Here is a 21,661-nt window from a genome sequence, read left to right on the forward strand (position 1 = left end):
TATGTCTACACAGCCTGCAGCAGTGAGCCTCCCAGCCCAGGCTGACACACCTGAGCTAGCAGGGCTCACACTAGTAGTCTAAAAACAGCTACGTAGACAGTGCTTTGAAGCTGAGCTCGGGCTGGAGCACAGGGCCGCCCAGAGGATTCAGGGGGCCTGGGGCAAAGCAATTTCGGGGGCCCCTTCCATAAAAAAAAGTTGCAATACTATAGAATACTATATTCTCATGGGGGCCCCTGTGGGGCCTGGGGCAAATTGCCCCACTTTCCCCCTCCCACCCCGGGCAGCCCTGCTGGAGCATGAGCTCTGAAACCTAGGAAGGAGGTTCTCCACACCTATTTTTAGAGTGCCAGAATGTTAGCCCCAGTCAATCAACCTGGGCTGGGAGGCTTGTTGCCTGCCGCAGGTTCTCTAGACGTTCCCAGAGATGCAAGCAATGGGAGAAGAATCAGCTGCAATAGGGGAGATTTTCTATAAATGTAGGACTCACATTACAGAGCTCTCATTACTGCTTAGCTCACTACTATTTTTTCCTCTGTACTATTCTAATTAATTTGCGCAGTTTCTTTGGTATTACACAACCTTATGTTTCTTTAAGACTTCCATAAAAAGTCTTTAAAAAGAGAGAGAAATTCATTGCATGATGTAATCCAAAGAAAGAAAGAACCACCACAGTGAGAGGAATTTTTTAAAAATAAGATCAGATCACACCTACATTCTCTTTTGTTTGTTAAAAGCAAACTATCTAGAGGCTTTACCCCACATTCTGTTCTCATTGACATTAACAGCAAAATGCCCTGTGATTTAGTGGAACCTTCACTGGGCCCTAATGCCTTGTCTAGACTGGTTGGGTTTTTTTCCGCTGGTGTAGCTACCCTGGTTCAAGTGCAAATTCCTAGGGCCTGAATCTCCATTGTCCTGCCCCTTCTGTTGACTTTCACGGGACTTATGCACATGTTTAAATGCTCTGCTGAACTGGAGCCTATACAACAAACTTTCAGTGAGAACCACAGCAGAACTGCATCATCTAAAGAAGACGACAGCAACGTAGAATAAATAAATACCTACAAATAAATGAGGTACTGTCAACTGGAGCTTCTGTTCTGTACCAAATTCCAAGCTCTGTGTCACCACGCAGTGACAGCACAACTAAGATAACCAGCCAAATAATGACCAAAGTCAGTCATCACTTACCTCCGTGCAATTGCACAAACCCACTAGGATTACATGAGTCTTATGTCAAGGTAGGATTTTACTCTTAGAAGGCAAAGCTACTGTCCCATATTTTAAGTTATCTTCAGAATAAGTACACTTTCACTGCCTGTCCCAAGTATATACCTCAATGAACCCACTGAACTGGATACTATCAAAGCAGTTTCCAAGGAGGTTTGTTATCAGAACTCGTTTGTTTTGTTTCTAATTGTAATGTTCATCTTCCAAAATCCAAAATGCAATGAACATTTTTGCTTGGTTTCTTTTCTAACTGAAATTTTTGTTTCATATCTGTTTTCAAAATGCAAACCAAAACATAATGCTAAGTTCAAAATGAAAATTTTGTTTTAAATTTTTTTTGTTAAATAATTTAAAATGTTACAGAAACTTAACAGGTTTCATGAAACAGTTTGAACTGGATGAAACAGTTTTTCAAAAAACAAAAAATTTCAGTAGAAACATTTTGACTAGTGATATTAGTTATGTAGCTGGGATAGTACTGTATTGTGCACTAAGCATTTAGGGTTTGTCTATATAGAGACTTAGTGCATTGCAAGCTGGGGTGTAACTCTATGCTGGGGTGTAACTCTATGCTGGGGTGTAACTCTATGCTCTTATGCTGTCTACACTGCATTAAAAACCTACGGCAATGAGTCTCAGAGCCCGGGTCTACAGATTCGGGCTTGCACTACAGCACTAGGAACAGCAGTTTAGACATCTGGGCTCAGGCTGTGCAGCCAGAAGTGGGGGAAGCTTCAGATCCCATTCTCCAGCCCGAGCCACAGCACTGACACAACTGTTTTTAGCATCATGGTGCAAGTCCAAGTCTGTAGACCCAGGCTCTGAGACTCATTGCAGTGGGTTTTAAAATTTGGTGTAGACATACTCTAAGTATCCATGTGGGCCATGCTGCCATGTGCTAAAAGTTACATAGTGCACTTTGATGTACTGCTGTTTCAGAGGGACAAGAACAGGTTATCAAAGGTGTTTCTAAATAAGGGTAAACAAAAATTTCAGGGGGGCAGTACTTTGTTTGTAGACTTCTATTTGTTTCATTCCCAGTGCTGCTTATTTGTACACAGTGGTAATTCAACAACTTTCCAAACAAACATGAATCACTTCTGTTATCAAGTGAAACCAGGACATGAGGGTGTACTTTACAGATGTACAGTAACTCTGTGAACAGCACTACTGATACCACACAAAAGTCATCACTAACTCAACAGCACATACATTGGGAGGCTTTGTCTTTCTGCTACCAGAAGCACAAGTTGATTAAGAATTCCCAAATTATCATGACACTGAGTTCGTATATGAAGACTGCTTTTCAAAGTCTAAGGAGAGTTTTCTTCCAATTATACGTAGCACAGCACAACATTCAACTTCCTATACCCAATGAGGAGCTTGTGGCTGACTATTTGAGGTCAAACCCAAAAAGTCATGAATAAAAATAAAAATAAAAAATTAATGAAGATCTCGAGAAAATTACCTATCTAATTCTCTGACACAACCTTTAATTCCTAATCCTCTAAGAAGAGTTTGCCTCTACCTATTACAAAAATACTCACAACTATAAGTTATGGTATAAACGTAGGTAGCATGCTGTCAAACTGAACTGCTCTGGGGTGGGTGGGTTGGTGGTTGGGATGGTGGGAATTTGGTGACACTTTTCTCATACTTCACTGAAATAGAGTAATTAAATGTGCAGTAAAGAATCACTGATTCAAATCACCTATAGTAGACTCCCTCATTTGTTATTTCATGTTAGGTGAAGAACACTGGATTGCAACCTGAATTTGCTTTGGGCTCTTGCTGAGTAGCACAGCTATGTTGAGAAACAATATTCTCTCCAGCTGCAGAGTGATCTTCAATATGCCACTCTGGACACTTTGTGATCTGAAGGGTGTACGATAGAATAATATACTACAAAGGTGCTTAAACAGAAAATGGAAATACAAGGGCTTGAAATGAAAGACTCAACAGAAAAACTGAAATGAATCCTATTAAATTATCCAGATCAATTCTAGTCTGATCAGAATCCTAAAATGCCACTTGTGTAGAGGGGACAGAGAAGAACATCTGCAGTGGTCACCCTACTCTGCCCTGCCAATCATCTTGATATGTTTATTTAGGACAAAGCCTACCTTAAAAAACAACGGTTGTGCACGTTCATAGTTATTTTGCTAGATGACAGGGAGACATGAATTCAGACCTTAAAGCATCTATCATTAAAATAACATAGTTAATGGCACTTGTTCACTAACATAAAGAACTAATTCTTAGGCAGTTACTATGAAAATAACTTCTGAAAATGTACATGTCCAGAGGAAAAACACAAACCAAACACCTTCCACAATAAGGGATGTAGCCATAATAAGTGGTCTGAGTGCAGGAGAACTGTCATTTAAAACATAATTCAGTTCCTACTCAGGAAGTTTAAGTAAAGTTGGTGTTAATAAAGAGATTCGAGTTAGCTTATGGCTGCCTTCTTTACATGAGCAAATTTGCACATGTTGGCAGCCTAGTCAAGTGGCTTACAGAATCATCCAAGTGAAGGAAAATGCCCACATTTTTAACAAAGCTCCCCCAACCTAGGTGGTTTTGTTTCAAAAGATTTTATTGATATGCCAGCCACAGGAAGATAGAAAAACTAAACACTGCTAAACACCTGAAGAGATCTGACATTCCCTCCAGCAAGGACAGTGCTGCCCACAGGTGCAAGCCAGTACAACCTGTCTGAGAACATTTCACATCCCTTACAGGTTTGATATTTTGAAGTGTAACTATGTAATAACATTGCCCCTTTTAAAAAAATGGACAGTGGTGTTGATGCTTGTTCACACAAAAGCAGCACACAGTGGTAAGAAGCAGGAATGGAGGAAGTTTGTATGTGAGTCAGAAAGTGGTGTAGTCAAATAAACAGACTCAGATTCCAAGGCCAGAAAGGACCACAGTGATTAGTCTGATCTCCTGCATAACACTGGCCACAGAACTTCCCCAAAATAATTCCTTTTAAAAAAATCCAATCCTGATTTAAAAATTGTCAGGGATTGTAACTCCACAACATGTTCCAATGGTTAATTACTCTCACTGTTAAAAATGTATGTGTTGTCATATAGCCAAGGAGAGAAGGTACGATTTAGGTTATGGGCAATGCTCACAAGGTTTGGTTTGAACTAACGTCCATAGGTTCAATCTTGGGTCTGTATAGTTGATCTAAAAGGTATTACAAAGATAGGCATTCTTGTGAGATTTATGGCACATTCTTGTTTTCATTTGAGGAAAACTCCACAAGAGCCTTATTTGTGGTGTTCAGTATCTGGAAACGATTCTTCAGTGCGTTGTAACATACTGGCATGCTCGTGGGAAGTACCAACCCAACAGGATGGAATGTCAAACCTGCTCAAGTGCTTATCACTGTTTCTGTCTAGAACCAAGAAGCAGTATATCAAAATGAAAAGTATTCGTGACAAATCTGAACATTTTCAACTGTGCAAAAATGTTTGAATTTTGGGGACAGCAGATGTTTGGATCAGACAGAGAAAGCAGTGGACAGTGGGGTGAAAGGTTGGTGAGGGAGAGGCAGACAGAAAGGGAGAACAGGAGGTTGAATGATGACCTTAACATGATAAATAGGAGAGAATCTGGTAGGCAAGAAACAGACTGAAAGAAAGAAAAGGCACAACTCATCAGCTGAAAAGAAAAAAAAATCCATCTATAATCTGCCCACAATGCAGCATTGCAGAAGAATCCAGCTCCAGAAATTCCACCCAGAGTGTCACTTTTAAAAATGTTTATTTTTCATACCATAAGATGTGTAGTTATCAAACAAAATATGTTTCTATTGCATTTAGAATAATTTTCTAAAAAAATCCAACTGGGTTCCCCACCCCCAACAGAATTTCTACAATGGTTGGAACCATATTTGGAATTAATATTAGTATTTATATAAAAATGTTTCCTAAAATAATTAAGAAACCATATCATCATCAGATTCTTTCATTCCTACTTTCAATATTTACACATGTGGCTTCATATTCATAATATTTCCAGTTTCTGATCGACATAAGGCAGTAACTGGTAAGCAAGCCAAATCAGATGTGTTCCTTTACAGGACTGCTCAAAAGCTTTCTAGACAACAGTGTCAACCTCTCTCACAGCCCCCAGCTGTGATTGGGGCTCTCAGAAGAATAATACAGGTCACTGAAGAAACAGATGCACCTCTCTCTCCTCTTTCCTCTCCTCTCCCTTTTCCCGTTCTACATTTTTTCCCCTGTAATCTAATTTCAGGATGAATTAAAAACAGCTGTGGCAAAAATCCCACAAATGATAATGTCTGTGAAAATGTGTTCATTGCCAAACTCCAAGAAGTACACTTCCAGTTCTCTTATTTCATCCCCCCCAAATAAAGAGTTTGTTTTTAGCATTTATAACTGCCTTTCTCTGGAAGAGGACAGTCATATAAACAAAGGCACGTGAGCTCTGAGAGATAACTACACTCTGCAGCAAATAAAAAGACTGGCTAATTTTATGTCCCGTTATACCACTAGTGCAGAAGTTATCCATGCTAACATAGTGGTAATCGAAGCTCATGCATAAGTTGATCCCTGCAAGAATCAGAAAGGAATTTTTCCATGTGTTAAATAATGAAGAAGTGGCTAGATTCATTATAGATTTTGAAAGCCCTTGGTAGAGGCAGAATGTTCATCCAGGATGGTGCCTTCTCTGTTTTCCAGGTTTTTGAAACTTTGCTCCATAAAAACCTGGAAAACAGAGAAGGCACCATCCTGGATGAACATTCCGACATTTTTGAGCAAAAATGTACATGCAACTGTGTGTCCACATTCCTGTACCTGGATACAGAAGTAAGTTATATGAGTAACTAGCCATTTGCAGGACCAGTTATTGGATTTGCAGGTATACTCATGATAACTGAGCATGCAAATACAGAAGGTCTAATTAGGTTTATTTTTAATAGGTTTTTGCAGCACATGCACTATCTATTTATTGACAAGTGAACAATGGAGGAAAATTCAGCATTGCACCTTCTTCAGAATAAGTTCATGTTAGAGTCACACATTAGGGGTGAATCCAGGCCCTACTGAAATCAAAAGGAAAACTCTCACTGACTTCAGTAGGGCCTGGATTTCACACCAGGAGTTTAAGTTTTCGTTAATTGGTGTTGGATAATCAAGAGAATTTTACATTACTAACGTGATCAGAAGTTTGGAGCCAATATTGTTAAGTATTAGGTAAGTAAAGACACTTCTTCTAGGCAAAACTACAGGAGCTTTTATTCTGAAGAGAAACCATCCAGGTCCACAGGCCTAAAATTGAACCTAACCTAAAAATAACATTTACAAAAAAAATCCTGTGTCTTGGAAAATCCGCTCAGCAACTCCAATAGCAGGGTTATAATCTACATGAAATCACAGCTTCTCAGAAGGGTGCTCCAGCAACAGCAAACCCACGCAGAGCAGGATCCTAGTACATTTCGCTTCCCTCAATGCTTAAAGGAGCCAGCCAGGCAGGCAGGCAGGGCTGACATGATGTGCATGCACTTGAAAACCAAACTAAAGCCGGTGGGTCTATTTTAGGCCAATCAGCCTTGACAGTGTCTCTTCCTTTTGTTCCATGTCATATTCCATGGAGCTACAGCTATGTGGCTTGACTGACACAAATTAACCTTCCTGCTCTCTTCGGTGTCCTGGTGTAGTGTAAGTGCCTCACAGTTGGAAAACGGCCCACGAAGCAGCAGGCAGGCTTATTTACTGACTACTCAAGTTGTTGTCAGTTACTGCAGCACATGTCTAGACTGAAGCAAGATTTCAGTGACCCAAAGAAAACCCCCGGAGTCGCACAATTTTTGACTGAAGCAGAAGTGAGAGAAAAAAGGGACAATAATTCTCTCTGCATGGGGATGCTAGAGCTGTGCAGAAATAACCAATTCATGTTCTGTGAAAAACATGAGCCAAATCCAGAGGAATTTACTCAGTTTTTTACCCTGCTGTTTCTCAGACATAGCTCCCATTGAGAGACCTCTCCATCTGACCCTGTGAGGTGTGAAAATTTTACTGAATGCATGACTGGCTTTAATTTCCATTTTTACCAATCAAATTCATGCTGACCCATGTAATTTTTATGATTTTTAGCATAATATAAGACTTTCCACATTATAGTCTTTGCTTCTGTTTTCACCAGTGTAAACAGCTTATTGTTCTGCTGAGAGAAGTTGGAGATGCTTATTTTAGAGTATTGAAAACTGCATTCACCACCAGATATAACTGAAAACCTTTAGAATGGCAGACAGTGGCAAATTATTATAGGTGAATGCAAGGGACCATCGCAAAACACCCCAATAAAATGTTCAAAGGGATTTCAACCCTGGGGAGGAACAGGAGAGAGAGAGAGAGAGAGAGAGAGAGAGAGACAGACATATTTCTCTTCAGCCACCAACTTCCTCCCATTCTCTGTGGAAGTCAGTCCTTTAGGGCTCAGTCCTTCAGCCAGACAAATCTCCTACTGAAGTCAGTAGGAGTTTTACCAAAGTAAGGACTAGAAGAGGACCAGGCCCTTCCTGCCACCAAACTAACTATACAGAACAGTGAATCCACTTCTCCATGCTTCATGAGCTCAGTCCAGTTTATAAAGGAAATAAATAATCATGGCTGGAATGATGCTAGTATCATGGTTCTACCACCCTCCAAATTAGCTCTGGAAATAGTGAGGTACATAACAGTATTTTCATGGCACCAGCATTATTTAAATAATTACATTATTAGTATTACCATCCACATTTTATTATTTACTTACTTTATATAATTATATTAATTACAAATAAGTGTTATTAGTATTACAATCATAAGTAAGGTTCACTTACCACATTGCTGCATGTTCTGTATCTAATGTTTCGCCCTTCACAGCTCCTGTGTCCAAAAAGAAAAATACCCCCCCACACATTAATAACTTAATATCGCAATATTTAGTGTTTACTGTATATTGCAACTTTTCATCCATAGATCTCAAAGCACTTTTTACAAAAGAGAGTAAGGCTCATTATGCCTATTTTACAGATAGGGAAACGGAGGCATAACTCTGTTTCTTGAATGCAACTGCATATTTATATAGATACTCCTAGCATTAGTTTCTTTTCTCCATTCCTTCCCTAAAATACTCTCTCCTGATATGCAGCGCATTTCCTGAAGAAGTGCATCAACTATGTAATCAGAGTAAAGAAATGCAGCATCAGAAACTGAGCTGGAAGCCTACACCTGAATTTCATCAGTAATTTTGCACATCTCCCAAGAACGCAGAAGTGACCTTGCAGCAGTGTGCATCTGGCTGCATAACTATACTTCGCACCCACTTCAGCCCAAATCCTAACACTGACACATAGCACTGGCAGCCAGACTGCATGAGGGGGTATTCCTCATGGGCTAGGAGGAAAGGAATCCTTTTACTAAGCCACAGAGCAGCAGTGGAGCCGTACAACCTCCTCAGTGCTTACCTCACATCTTACCTGGGAGGGCAAGAGGATAACTGTGTAAAAACAGATCTCCCAGCCCCACTTCACTCCCAAATCTGTGCTGCAGAGCCACTGAGCAGCTGGGCCCTATGGAGCTTAGGGACTCTGCACCCCTTATGTGGACTTCACTAAATCTTTCTATTTCCTCCCACACAGCAGAACCACATCAGCGGGGCCTTCTAAAGGACATTTTGAAACAAAAAATAATTTCAAACCAACAAAGTTATGTTTTGTTTAAGAAAATGTTGAAACAACGCATTTTGATTTTGGGGGAATTTTTAAAAGGTATTTCCTGACCAAAACAATTGAGTGAAACAGACACAAATTTGCAAAATATTTCAATAACGTCAAATCTTCATTTTTGCCTAAAAATGGTTTGGGTTGAAAAATCTCACCCAGCTCTATTCAGACTATCCAGCAGAGGTTCTCAGTGAAAAACAGAATGGAGAACTCGGCCCTTACATTGTTCTTCACCTACACCAGAACAGAATTCCCTTCATTTTTAATTTCTTAATTTTTTTCCAGATTGAGCAAAGCATGCATTCCTTGAGGACTACATGCCTGCCAAGTCAAAAGTTTTAAACCCAAACCATTTCGGAATTATCCAAGTGCCAGGACAGTATCTGCATGATTTTTAGGTTTTTTTTTTTATTAAATGATCAAAAAACTTTTTCCATTCTGAGTTAACTCTAAAGTCACCTGAATAGGTTTTCTTCAACCTACTCAAACAAACCAAAAACTCACAAGACTTAATTCTCTACTGCCTTGCACTATGTGTAGCCATTTACACTTAAGTGAGTACAAAATGCTACCAGATCAGAATGGTAGCTTTACAGTGTGTAAATGACTGCACACAGTGCTAAGGAATGGAGAAAAAATACCCATTCAGTCTTCTGGGATGAGAATGAGCATGAGAAATTTCAGCCCAAAGATAATAAGTTTGAAAGTAATTAATATGTAGGAAAACGCCGTGAGAATCATAACTATAGCTCTGCTGGTGCAATGCTTTCATGGTGCAAGAAAATTAATTCAGAGAAAACTTTGACCATTTTGATATAAAAATTAAAGACCTAATTCTCCTCATGGGGCTTGTCTACACATACAAATCTGTCCTACTTTAAATATAACAGTATATTTATATAATATATAAATGTTTAATTTATATAACAGTTTATTTAAAGCAGTACAACTTGCCAGGTCTGAGCATAGTGTACTAGTATAAAAGTACTTATACAGGTTTAGCTTATTCTGGTTTGGGAAGCAAAATAAGCAATATAGGTATCTCTTTCTATTGGTAGAACTGTATCCACACTAGTGCTCATTTTGATATATTAGTAAAAAACACAACTCTAACTGACATAGCTATACTGGTCATTTTTTTTTTGTAGTGCAGGGATTTATACTAGTTAAACTGCACTATTAATAAAAGTGAGGAAAGAATGAGTCAGAAGACTCCCTTACTTAGTTTACAAGGCAGATTTTAGAACTTATGCTCCTTGCAAAGTCACTCTTTTTCCTACTGCAGGCACACCCCTTTCTGAAAGCATAAGTGACAAGCATACAAGGCAGTGTATAGGCAAACTCAGTGCATGCTTTGCAGCAAAAACTTTCATCAACCATATCAGAGCAACTCATTTGGCAGGCCTGACACATACCTCATTCATTAATGCCATGCACACCATCAAAAATCTCTGCCTCACACAGACCTGCTGTTATTGGAGCTTCAATTACTATAATTTATAAACCTTAGAACTGATGAACAGAAGCCTTCCCAAGGCTGGATCTCTGTTTCTTCATATTGTCTGATCTAAAAATCAAGAGCATCACTCATATTCATTCCCTGTATTTGGTGGAAAAACAAAGTACTGTACTTTGATTAGCCAACTGCTGCACCCCCAGCCATTTTTTCCTCCCACTTTCACTCCTTTGGCTGGCAGCTGTGCTTGTTTTGAACAAGCGTGCAGATCTCTGCATGGAACTAGAGCCACTTTGACTCATGAAAACTAGGGGTCGGTCTTGCAAAATCCTACTTATCCACTTGCCTGGAGTACGTAATTTTTCTTGTGCATGACTACAGCACCTTTCTTCATTATCACCACTCATCGTGATCAAGAGCAGGCAGGTAGATTTTGTCTGGGCTGGTGCTTTTTCATGGCACCTTGGCAAGGCTGCTAAGATTACTGTGCTGTACAGGTCAAGGTACCAGATAATCTTAAAAATGAGAGAGACCTCTGCGGTCATTAACATTTTATTCAAAATGATGTGGGAACCTCAAACCTGAAAATGACAATGCTAGTAACCTCTGTACTTTAAACACAAAGTTATGTCTTGGACTAGCTCAACATTTAAAATAGGGCACCATGAGTATTTCATTTAGTTTGACAGAAACTTTTTGCACGACACTAACATTTATGTCATTTCCTCATCTGTTTTTCACCCTGTCAAGATGCTGTGCTGGACTATGGCTGCTTTGCAATACACCCCAACCCAAACCAGCTTGAAAGCTGGCATGGTGGAATTGGGAGCATCACCCTAGACCAGGGGAGAACCTGTGGTGGCACAGAACTTAGGTAGCAGTGTCTTGACTCTCCTGCCATTCCCTTAGCCTCTGCTGACAAAGAGGTGTGGCTGGGAAATCCTTATGTCCCAATGACGCTGGGCATCTGAAGAAGTGGGGTTTTTACCCACGAAAGCTTATACCCAAATAAATCGGTTAGTCTTTGAGGTGCCACCGGACTCCTCATTGTTTTTTTGTATACAGACTAAAATGGCTACCCCTCTGATACTTGGTACCAGCATAAATATTACACTGGGAGTCTAGCCTCATATCTGGAAAGTGCAAGGGCTACTGTTACACCTCCCCTCTTGAACTGCACTGTGCGCTCCTTGGCCTTACCGGACTATCTGAGCCAATACATGCAGCAGTAGGCTGCCCTCTGTTGATAGATGTTGAAAGAGGTTGTACGTTCCTCTGAAGTCTTTGAGACCTCCAAATCACTGTATTTTTTCAGGAAAAAAGTGTCTAAAAGAACCATATATGCTGCAAAAACACCTTATCGCGAGGAAGAGCGAAATGCAGAGTTGTGGTCTAATCCTGCTCCCATGAATGGTAAAAGCATTATTAACCCCTGTGGTGCAGGATCAGACCCTTGCTTCCATCAAAATAGGATTTATTATGGGTAGTTGCAGCCCAACAGATGTTTCTCCTGAAGCTTGGTGAACATTCTAGTATTTGTAATGAAACCCTTTTGTTCTCTGACTGAGAAGGCATGTCTGAGAGCAATGATGATCCACAAACTGTGCATCTGTACAACTGAGGCTACCATCAGGCACAAGCTGTAGTGGACTTTACATAGGAGGGGCTTGTTGGGGGGGTGTCTTGATATGCAAATCGACTTGCAGATTGTATTAATATGCAAATTCATTATTATTATTATGAGGAAAAACCCAGGCTGCTTGGACTTGAACAAGCAGACTTTTAAAAGAACACAAACAACTTTAAACAGGGGTGAATACTTTAATAAACTTAAAGTAAACAATTCCAAACTTTCTTATCATATTTTCTTACAACACTGTCCCACAAAAAAGAAACCTCACTTTTTCTTTATCTCTACAGATTGCTGTCTGCATGGGGGTTTGGTTCAAAGTCCCCTAACGTTCACAATGGAGATGGAGATGATGCTCCTTGTGCTCAGCTGGATTTAGAAACCTTTCAATGGCTCATGCAGTACAACAGCCCTTTTTGCAGTGCCGCAGCTGGCCCCTTTTCCTTGTATCTTGCAAGGGTGACACTAAGATTCACAGAGAGGGTATGACACCAGAGCCTATGGAAATGTCCCTTCCCCCAGAGTTGCCAACATTTGAACTGTTTTTTTTCCAGAAACAAATTGGTGGGGGTCTGGGCCACTAGGCTCCAGTCAGTGATGGGAATATTAATTTTACTTTTATATGAATATCCAGCATTGGGGTCTGAAAACGGATGTAGTTTTTAGATTGTTCTCATTCTTCTTTATTTGCATACACCTCCCCCGGTCTTCCCTACCCCTTGCCCTCGTTGCCTATGGAGATGTCTGGCAAGCTCCTGCGTCCTCTGGTATTTCAGGGAAGTTTGAGCACCCCGGGAGGGGTAGATGTTAGCCATCCGCCTTGTACCCCATATGGGCAACACTTCAGCACTCTCTTTCCCCAAAATGAGGCCTTGACTTCCCTGGTTTAAACTGTTCCCTGGTATCTTGCTCTCTCGCCTTTCCTGAAGTTCTCCCCTCGCTCACCCTTCCCATATCTTCGCTTTCCTTTCTCCCTCTCCTGCAGATTTCCCACTCTTCTTCCATGTAGACTTCCTCTTTTTCCCCATTAAAGTGTTCATCCCCTACTCTTTGCTGCTTCCTATGTCTCTGCTCCTTTCTCACCTGTCCAGCCAGCCAGGACAGCTACTAGTGCATTCTCTCCTGCTATGGATCCCACACGATTGTAGCAATGAGGGATGTGGCAAGAAGGTAGCAGAAGCCAGTGAGGACTAGAAAGGCAGTTTCTGCAGCCTACAGAACACAGCTGGGAGGCGGGAGAAGTGAAGCAGCGACGGCGTGCTCGGGGAGGAGGTGGGGCAGGGGTGAGCTGGGGCAGGGGGGTACCTCAGGGCGGAGGGTGAGCGGTGAGGAGCTGCCGCGGAGGGGGCGCCTCAGGGCGGAGGGAGGGAGCTGCCGTGGGGGGCTGTGCCTCAGGGCAGGGGCGCGGGGGTGGAGGGCGCAAGGTGGAAGTTTCACCTAGAGCACAAAACATCCTTGCATCGGCCCTGAAAACAGGTGGCTCATTTCTCTTATGTTCCTTTTCCTAGTCATCAAACGTAGCAAGAAGGCAGGCCCAAGCGCTGAAAATCAAGGCCAAAAAATTGTTTTTTTTTTAATAACCTGGTGGGGTGTGCCTATATGGTGTGTGCAAAACATGCTGTTAACATGCTCAACATGAGAAACTGTCCAAAGAACTTACAATTTCCCATTGTTATGTTGCCACTGAGCTGCCCCGTGTTTTGCGCATGCAACTTAGACTTGCAGATTTTAGAAAATTTAGCTCTTTAAGTTTAGAAGACTAACAGCTTCTGCTAGACTCCCACACCTTGTCCCGTGAAACATCAGAAATGCAATGGGGATAGTTAACTTTAAGACAAGAAAAGTGGGCAGGGACAGACAAGCCAAAATGCCCTGGCAAATTTAGAAATACATCTTATGAATAACTTTCTGTAGCAGTAACAAAATAAACAACCAGAAGGCAAAATGCCAACTTCACTCACTGCAGTCAGCGACCTGGCTAGGAAAATCAAAACACAAGTCATACGTCTCAAGTTGCCAAAGGCCCACATGTGGGAAGCGGAGTAGGATAATGACCTAAAGTGAGAGCAAGACTAGAAGTAGTAATGCAGGAGGCTTAAAATAATTAGAGATTAATACCTGGGCATAAATAACATTTCAGACAGTCTCAATTTTAGGGAATCAGCATTTCTGGTGTAAATAATTTATCACAATTAAATTGAAACAAACACTGGCTCTGTGTGTGATGGCAGTAAATTTGGGTTTAAAAGGGAGACTCCATGCCAAATTCTGCTTTGTGTTACACTGATGTAAATCTACTGAAGTTAACTGAATTACTCTGGATTGACCCCAATATCACTGAATGCAAAATAAGGAACCGTGTTGTAACAAGAGAGACATTGTTATACAGAGTAAAGAGAAATAAATTACTTTAACTAAATATAGGCCTGAACCAAAATGAGGATACGAACACCCTGAGACCTTGTGAGTGTTCGAAAATCTCAATCGCGCATGTAAACAATCTGCTTCTCAGCCACTGAGGGTCTTTTTAAAATTTGACATTAATGCAAGGAAAATATTTCTTTCCTAGTGTATGTCCTTTCATAGTTAGGAGCTGACTGACTTAGATCAGAAGTTCTCGAAGTTTTTCCGTATGGCCCACACTTTAACAATAATCTTGTGGATTATATCATGCCCTACCACTCATGAACATATAGCATTTCTACAGCAACTACAGCAATTGTTTCTATGGAAAAGTAATACTAGTAGTTCATTTTTAGTGGTTTTTAAATCCTCTTCAGTGGCATCATAGAGGAGAACCAGCACCATGTTGACCAACCATCTCTTCACAGGACCACCAGTCAGAGGACCATTAACTTAGATATAACTAGCAGTAGAACTGATTGAAAAATTTAAAAAAATTGCAAAAGTTTTCACCTTTTGACTTTTGCAGGCAACTTTTATCAAAATTTGATTTTTTTTGGACAACTCTGCCCAGTAGAGAGAGCTTGATCAACAATCAGGTGTGAGAATTAGTGAACTTTAATAGTTTAATATCTTATTGTTACCCAGGGTTTTCAGAACCCACAGCAGGGGCAATTTAGCTATTTTACTCCAGATGGTGTCAGGAATAAATTAATAGGAACACAGAAATTCCATTTGATAGAATTTATGCAGGTAAGCGTGCTTGATTTAAAACTGCAGTTTATTACATTTAAGCACACACAGACATAAGCCATAGGTTTAGAGCATCCCAGATATTTATCTATATTCTGAGATGATATTGAGTAATTAATGATGGGTCAGCGCTGGCCAAATGCCTCCCTCCAGGGGAGTAAAGATGTCAGGATAACTTTCCCAGGATAGCTCCAAAGGACTCTTTCAAAGTACACTTCTTTATTTAATCTTTTTATAACATTACAAAACACACAGGTTATAATGACTCCTATGAAATTATCATTTTTTAAAAAAAACTTTTAATAAACTTTTAATATCAGAGATATTTAGACTTAAGGCTGTTTACTTTTTTTTTTTTTTTCATTTTTAGTTATTTACTTTCCCCCTCCCCATTCTGATTAGCAGAAGTGGCAGTAGTTTTGGCCTTGCTTCTGAAAGCCTGTTTTTAAATTAACCCTTAAGTATGTAGTGTTTTATTTTATTAATTTATAGTGGCTGAGTGCACATAATATGGTTGCAATTAGCTTGATTACATTCTGGGGTATATACACCCTTCAAATTAAGGGCAACATTATAGGCATGACCTTACACATAGCTGCATCTTCCCTTAGTCACCGGTGGAACAGCACATGAAAATGGGAGCACATACTCAATGCTGCTGAGCAGCGGAAAAGGAGCCAGCATTGCTATTATTTTACTCTGTTCAATCAAAAGAAAGTGACGAAGATAATGGTTAAATAAAGTGTATTACCTGAAGATGCTAGACGTGTTAAAACCCTAACTATTTATCTAACTTCCCTTTAAGTTTTGAGGATTCAGACAAAGACAGACCGTGGTCAATACCAGCCAGAATCACAATTTGGCCAACCAAATCCTTGACCAATGAATGAATGGCAAAACCCAAATCACAACCTTGTTTTTGCTTCCATTGAAAATTGAGAAAAATGGGCCTGAGACCCTAATCACATTCGTTTTGGTTTTCTACAACCTTAACATGAGCGATGGGACTTCACAAAACCAAAGCCATGTCTGGTCTTGCCTGTCTCTATATAACTAAGGGTGAGATTTTCAAAACAGAGAGCATAGGTTTAACTCCACTCACAATTAATCCAATGGGGGTTTTACTATGGACTTCAACAGGAGCAAAGTTAGGCCAACACTGTACATTTGAACACCCCGCCCTAAAAGTCTAATCATGAGAAGATTTGCACCCAGGACTCCCACTGGTTTCAGCAACAGTTGCAGAAGAACCTACTGGAGACAAAGAATGACATGGCAGTCAGCACAGTGAATGTTGCTATCCCTCTGAAGTGTCAAAATCAGGGATGGGTTGGGGACACAATTTGGATCCATATTTCAAACACCCGGATATTTGTGGGCAAGGAGGACTGAGATCCCAAAGTTTCATTTGGCCCATTACTGAAATAAAGGTTAGCCCTTCAAATTCTGATGTAGTCACCACACTCATGTCCAAATGTGGGGTTTGGTCCCGTAATGCTGTAGAGACCATAGTGTTTTGCTTCTCCCCACCCCCGTATGTGTCAGTTTCTACTTTCAACAACTCTTTTGCTGTCTTACAAGCTATCTGAACAGTGACTGTTAGACTATAGTAAAAATCCTCAGTAAGACATCTCTAGCCTAACTAAATTGGCAACAATAAAACTTGGGAGAAAGTTAGAGACCAATACAGATGCTAAAGAAGAAAAAAAAGTGCCCACACTTGGCCAGATTGCTTTTAGACTTATGTTTATTTTCATATATTTAGTCTCTCTCTGGTTTGTTTGTCACTTCAGTATCTTTGCTTTCCCTGAGAATAGTTTAAAACAATGCCTCTGGCTTTAGACTTATCAGTAAAATACACATACAGTGCATACTGTATATATACACAAAGCCCATTACATTTGCAAATATTTTTGCAGTTGCTCACTAGCCAAGAGAGGCAGAGAATGAAAGGGTTAGAATTAAAATAAATGTTTTTCAGTAAAAAAACAAAACAAAACAAAACTATCATGGCTTTCTCCATCACTCCAATGGAAAGCAAGTACAGTACTACGAGTTACTCTTGGAAACCTAAACGAATATAACCTGGCCTACTGTAGCACAGAGATGGGTCTGAGCCAAAAGCATCTAGAACGTCTTTGGGATGCAAAATAATAAAATCCCAGATCTGACCATGCCTCACCTCAGTAAAATCTCAGATCTAAATCCAAATTTTGTGGCTTGTTCCAATGGGCCAAATTAATTCTAGACTCTGAAACACAGTAAACTTTGAGGAAGTTTGAATCTGGATCTGAACTACATGACCGTACTATAATGCTCACTTTTTTACACATCTAATCTATTTCTCTCTGTAGGAGCTTTAGAGAATGACAGTATAACTTCTTGCCTGTAGATAATACAGTTGTGCAAAATATTTACAATGAAACTCCAAACTACACAAAAAACTTGCCTGGTTTCATACTTTTTTGTTCAAAAATCGGAATAGGTTTGTTGAAAGGATTATGAACATGCATAAACTCTTCAGGTGAACCAGGGCATATTTACCATCTAAATGAGGGATTCCCAAGAATTTTCATAGTGTGGGCTACATCTCAGTAGACAGACTTAACTCAATACTAGGATTTAAACTTGGAGTTTTTGACATTATCTTAGTTGGAACCTGTAACATCTATGGAAAAACGGGGATGTTTCCCCACCAAATTAAAACAACGAAAGTTCTCCCAATCACTGTGAAACCTTGTTTAGCCCACAGCGACTAAAACAAACAAAATAAAACAAAAATGATGCTAGGAGGTTCAAATTAGCCAAGTGAATTCTACCAAATAATGATATTCAGAGTTTCATCCAGATTTTAGATATGTAACCACAGAACAATATTATGTACATACACACATGCCCGGTTTCTATTCTAGGATGATGGTGTCAGTGAGAATCATTCTCCCAAATCAAATAACTTTGCCTGTACAAGCTGCTTAGTGATTCCACAAGTGTTATAATGACCCTATTTAATGATCATATGCATTTCATTAGAACACCATATCTAAACTTTTGGATACATATGTTATTAATAACAATGCCACTTTTACCCCATAAACATTTCTGCTATGTAGTATATGGAATTTCTAATCCAGTGATAGCAGAGGGAACATTATAAAGAACAAATTTTAAAAAAATAATGCCTAATGCTCAGAACATTTAAAAAATGACTATGTAACAAAGGAAGCAGAGGGAATAATAACTAGAACAGTTATTTATTTTAATTAGGGTGTGCGCTTGTTACTTTCGAAAAGGACCCATCTCTAAATACAGTAACTGGGATGCTGTGAAATATGACTTAGAACAAAACTGGGACCAGTCCAGATGTTACCAGCCAACATAAACTTAGGAAAGAAAACAAAATTCAAAGGAAGAGATGATGATATAAGTGATTAAGAACAGTCACAGAGGGTGCCAAGCAACATAGAAAAGCCAGCCACAAAACACTAGAGACAGCCACTGATGTCTACATTAGCAGCAACAAGTTCTGTGGCACCTTATAGACTAACAGACGTATTGGAGCATGAGCTTTCGTGGGTGAATACCCACTTCGTCGGATGCACGAAAGCTCATGCTCCAATATGTTTGTTAGTCTATAAGGTGCCACAGAACTCGTTGCTGCTTTTACAGATCCAGACTAACACGGCTACCCCTCTGATACTTGATGTCTACATTGCAATTAAACATCCACAGCTGGCCCTGGTCAGCTGACCTGGGCTCACGGTGCTTGGACTGCGGGCTGTAAAACTGTGGTGTAGAAGTTTGGGCTTGGGCTGGAGCCTGGGCGCTGGGACCCACCCCTCTCATGGGGTCCCAGAACTCAGGCTCCAGCCCAAACACCTACACTGCCATTTTACAGCCCCACAGCCCTGCTAGCCCAAGTCAGCTGATTTGAGCCAGCCACTGTTTAACTGCAGTGTAGTCATACCCTCAGGGACTCCGGATGTCATCCTCAGGGTAGGAGTTCCATTAAGAAGGTCCCTGATCAAGGGTGGCCCTACCATCCAGCCTACCTCTTGGAAAAGTCCCATACCAGGTTTTTGGAAACTACAAGGAAAAAAAAAAGCAGAGCTTAACGGAGAATGACAGCCATGTTAAAGAAGGTGTCACGTTCAAAACTGAGACTAGGAAACCTTTTTCCATGCAATGCATGATTAGGCCTATGGAATTCACTGCCACAAGGTATGATTCATGCCAGGAGCTTACCAAAAGTCAAAACAAAATTAAACATTTCTAACGAATAATAAAAATATCCAGAGTTATAACAGTAAACATTAAAATGATAAGGAATTGTGGAAAGGCAATAAATCCTCATGCTTCGGAGAATAAGCCAACTCTCTAACTAGTTGGGGGAAGGAGAAGGAAACTTCCCTGGGGGCAGTACAGCAAGTGTGCACACTCCTCTGAAGCATGTTACTAGCCTCTGTCAGCAATAGGGTACTGGACCACTCTCTGATCTAATACAGAATTTCTTATGTTCTTAGAATTCTATAGGTGGGTTTTTTAAAAAAAACAACTATAGAAATTTTATTTCTAAAGAAATTTTTTCATTCTCTACTAAATAAGTTTTGTACATAGAGTCTTGGGACAGAGAAAAAAAACCCTACCCATCTCAGCTATACTGGAAGGACACGCATTAGATCTTCCTAAACCTAAGGTTTCCTTTACACTACAATAAAAGAATTCTTACAATCTGTGGTGATCTGTGTAAAGATGTTACAGATAAACCTGTCTATCTTCAATTTGTCATTTGGTTTTTACGCTATTTGTTTCATGCTGAAAATATGCAAATACACCCATTGTATATGACCCAACGTGTAGTCTCATATTGTAAAGCTATACAAGGGCACCTCAGAGATGACCATCATCATCACCATCCCACCTTGTGATTATTATTATTCTTTACACCAATAATATCCACCAGCTTTATGTGACTACATTTCTAGCCCAGTGTTAGCTAGGCCTACATTTTTGCAGGTGCTCTGGCAATTGACATTACTGAGACAGCTTAAGTGCATGATTGCATCCACAAATCAGGAGCGTAGACCTCAACAGTTATTCTGAACTGAGGCTTGGAAAAAGTGCTGGAGCACCAAGGTTAATAATGTGATAGTAGACTATGCTATGGACCTTAGAACTCAGTGGCTCAGTGGTTTGAGCATTGGCCTGCTAAACCCAGGGTTGTGAGTTCAATCCTTGAGGAGGCCACTTAGGGATCTGGGGCAAAAACTGGTCCTGCTAGTGAAGGCAGGGGGCTGGACTTGATGACCTTTCAAGGTCCCTTCCAGTTCTAGGAGATTGGTATGTCTCCAATTATTATTTTTTATTTATTTATTTAGAACCAAGGGTATATTGCAGCAGTTCTTAAACAAGACGTAGCATAACATATCTCAAACTCACAAGTACTTGGTGTACCATCTTCATAATGTTAATCAGTGTTGTTATAATGGATTCTTGTTCTGATATTGCATTTTAAAGCAGCCAGTGCACCACATGAGTGCACCATACACACAGCAGTTTCAGAATCACAGGTCTATATGAGGTTGGGTTATTTTAATTCCTTAATTGATAATCTGCAGCATCAAGAAGAGATGACATCTAGTGTCTGGTGGAACAAATCCACAACTAGACACTGTCCTGGAAAAATGTTACACAGGATACAGGCATCATAAAAGTACGTCATTTATCCTCTCTCACTCCACAAAGAAAGGGTGTCTATCAATGGCTACTATACTGAGTAACTGAATCTAGCTGGAGTAGAACCAAGGATGATTCTAACTTAGCAGAGCCATTGGATCCACTCTGCCATATGTAATAATAGGAATGCTGAGCCCTTCCCTAAAATCCAACTCACTACGTCACTAGCTTCAAGCCCTCTGAGTGATGTGCATCTGCCACTCTGGCTCAATAGATACCTTGCACCGTTTGTAACAGCTAGTGAAAAAAGAGTGGGATGGGACTGCTTCCCAACGCCAGATGAATTCAGAGACTATTTCAGTTAGCAAAACCAGTGGGGCTGGTGCAGCTGGATTTGTGGTTTGGACATATTACCAAGGAGAAGTCACCATCAGGAAGGAAGGGGGGTACTTAATTAGGAAAAAATGAATTCAAACAAGTGACTGGACAGGCATGAAGATGCAAAACAATGCTAGGATTGTGACTCACTCGTGTGGATTCCCTCCCTTTCTCACCCCCATTGCTGTTATTGCTGAGGAGAGCTTGGCAGGAAGATGTTAATGTTTACTTTCTTTCCCTACCTCACATATATCACCCATCTAATGTCAAGAAAACCTCCATCCTGTTAAGCAGTTTATACAGGATTTCCTAGAAGAAAGAATGATGATAATGGATTTTGACCCTTAAACTCAGATTCAGCAGGTCAGTGTCCATGGGATTTCACATTCCA

General features: G+C 40.2%; 1 protein-coding gene across 5 annotated transcripts in view; it reads right to left on the reverse strand.

Moving 5' to 3' along the window:
- ADAMTSL1 (ADAMTS like 1) overlaps positions 1 to 21,661 on the reverse strand; it is a 649,946-nt gene that overhangs the window by 209,640 nt on the left and 418,645 nt on the right. For all 5 annotated transcript variants that reach the window (XM_039544630.1, XM_039544629.1, XM_039544631.1 and 2 more), the window contains one exon: positions 8,093 to 8,138. In XM_039544630.1, coding sequence (XP_039400564.1) covers positions 8,093 to 8,138 — 46 coding nt within the window. The remainder of the gene's footprint in view (positions 1 to 8,092; positions 8,139 to 21,661) is intronic.

The sequence above is a fragment of the Mauremys reevesii genome, linkage group 6 (assembly GCF_016161935.1).
Source record: "Mauremys reevesii isolate NIE-2019 linkage group 6, ASM1616193v1, whole genome shotgun sequence".
NCBI classification, from domain to species: domain Eukaryota; kingdom Metazoa; phylum Chordata; order Testudines; family Geoemydidae; genus Mauremys; species Mauremys reevesii.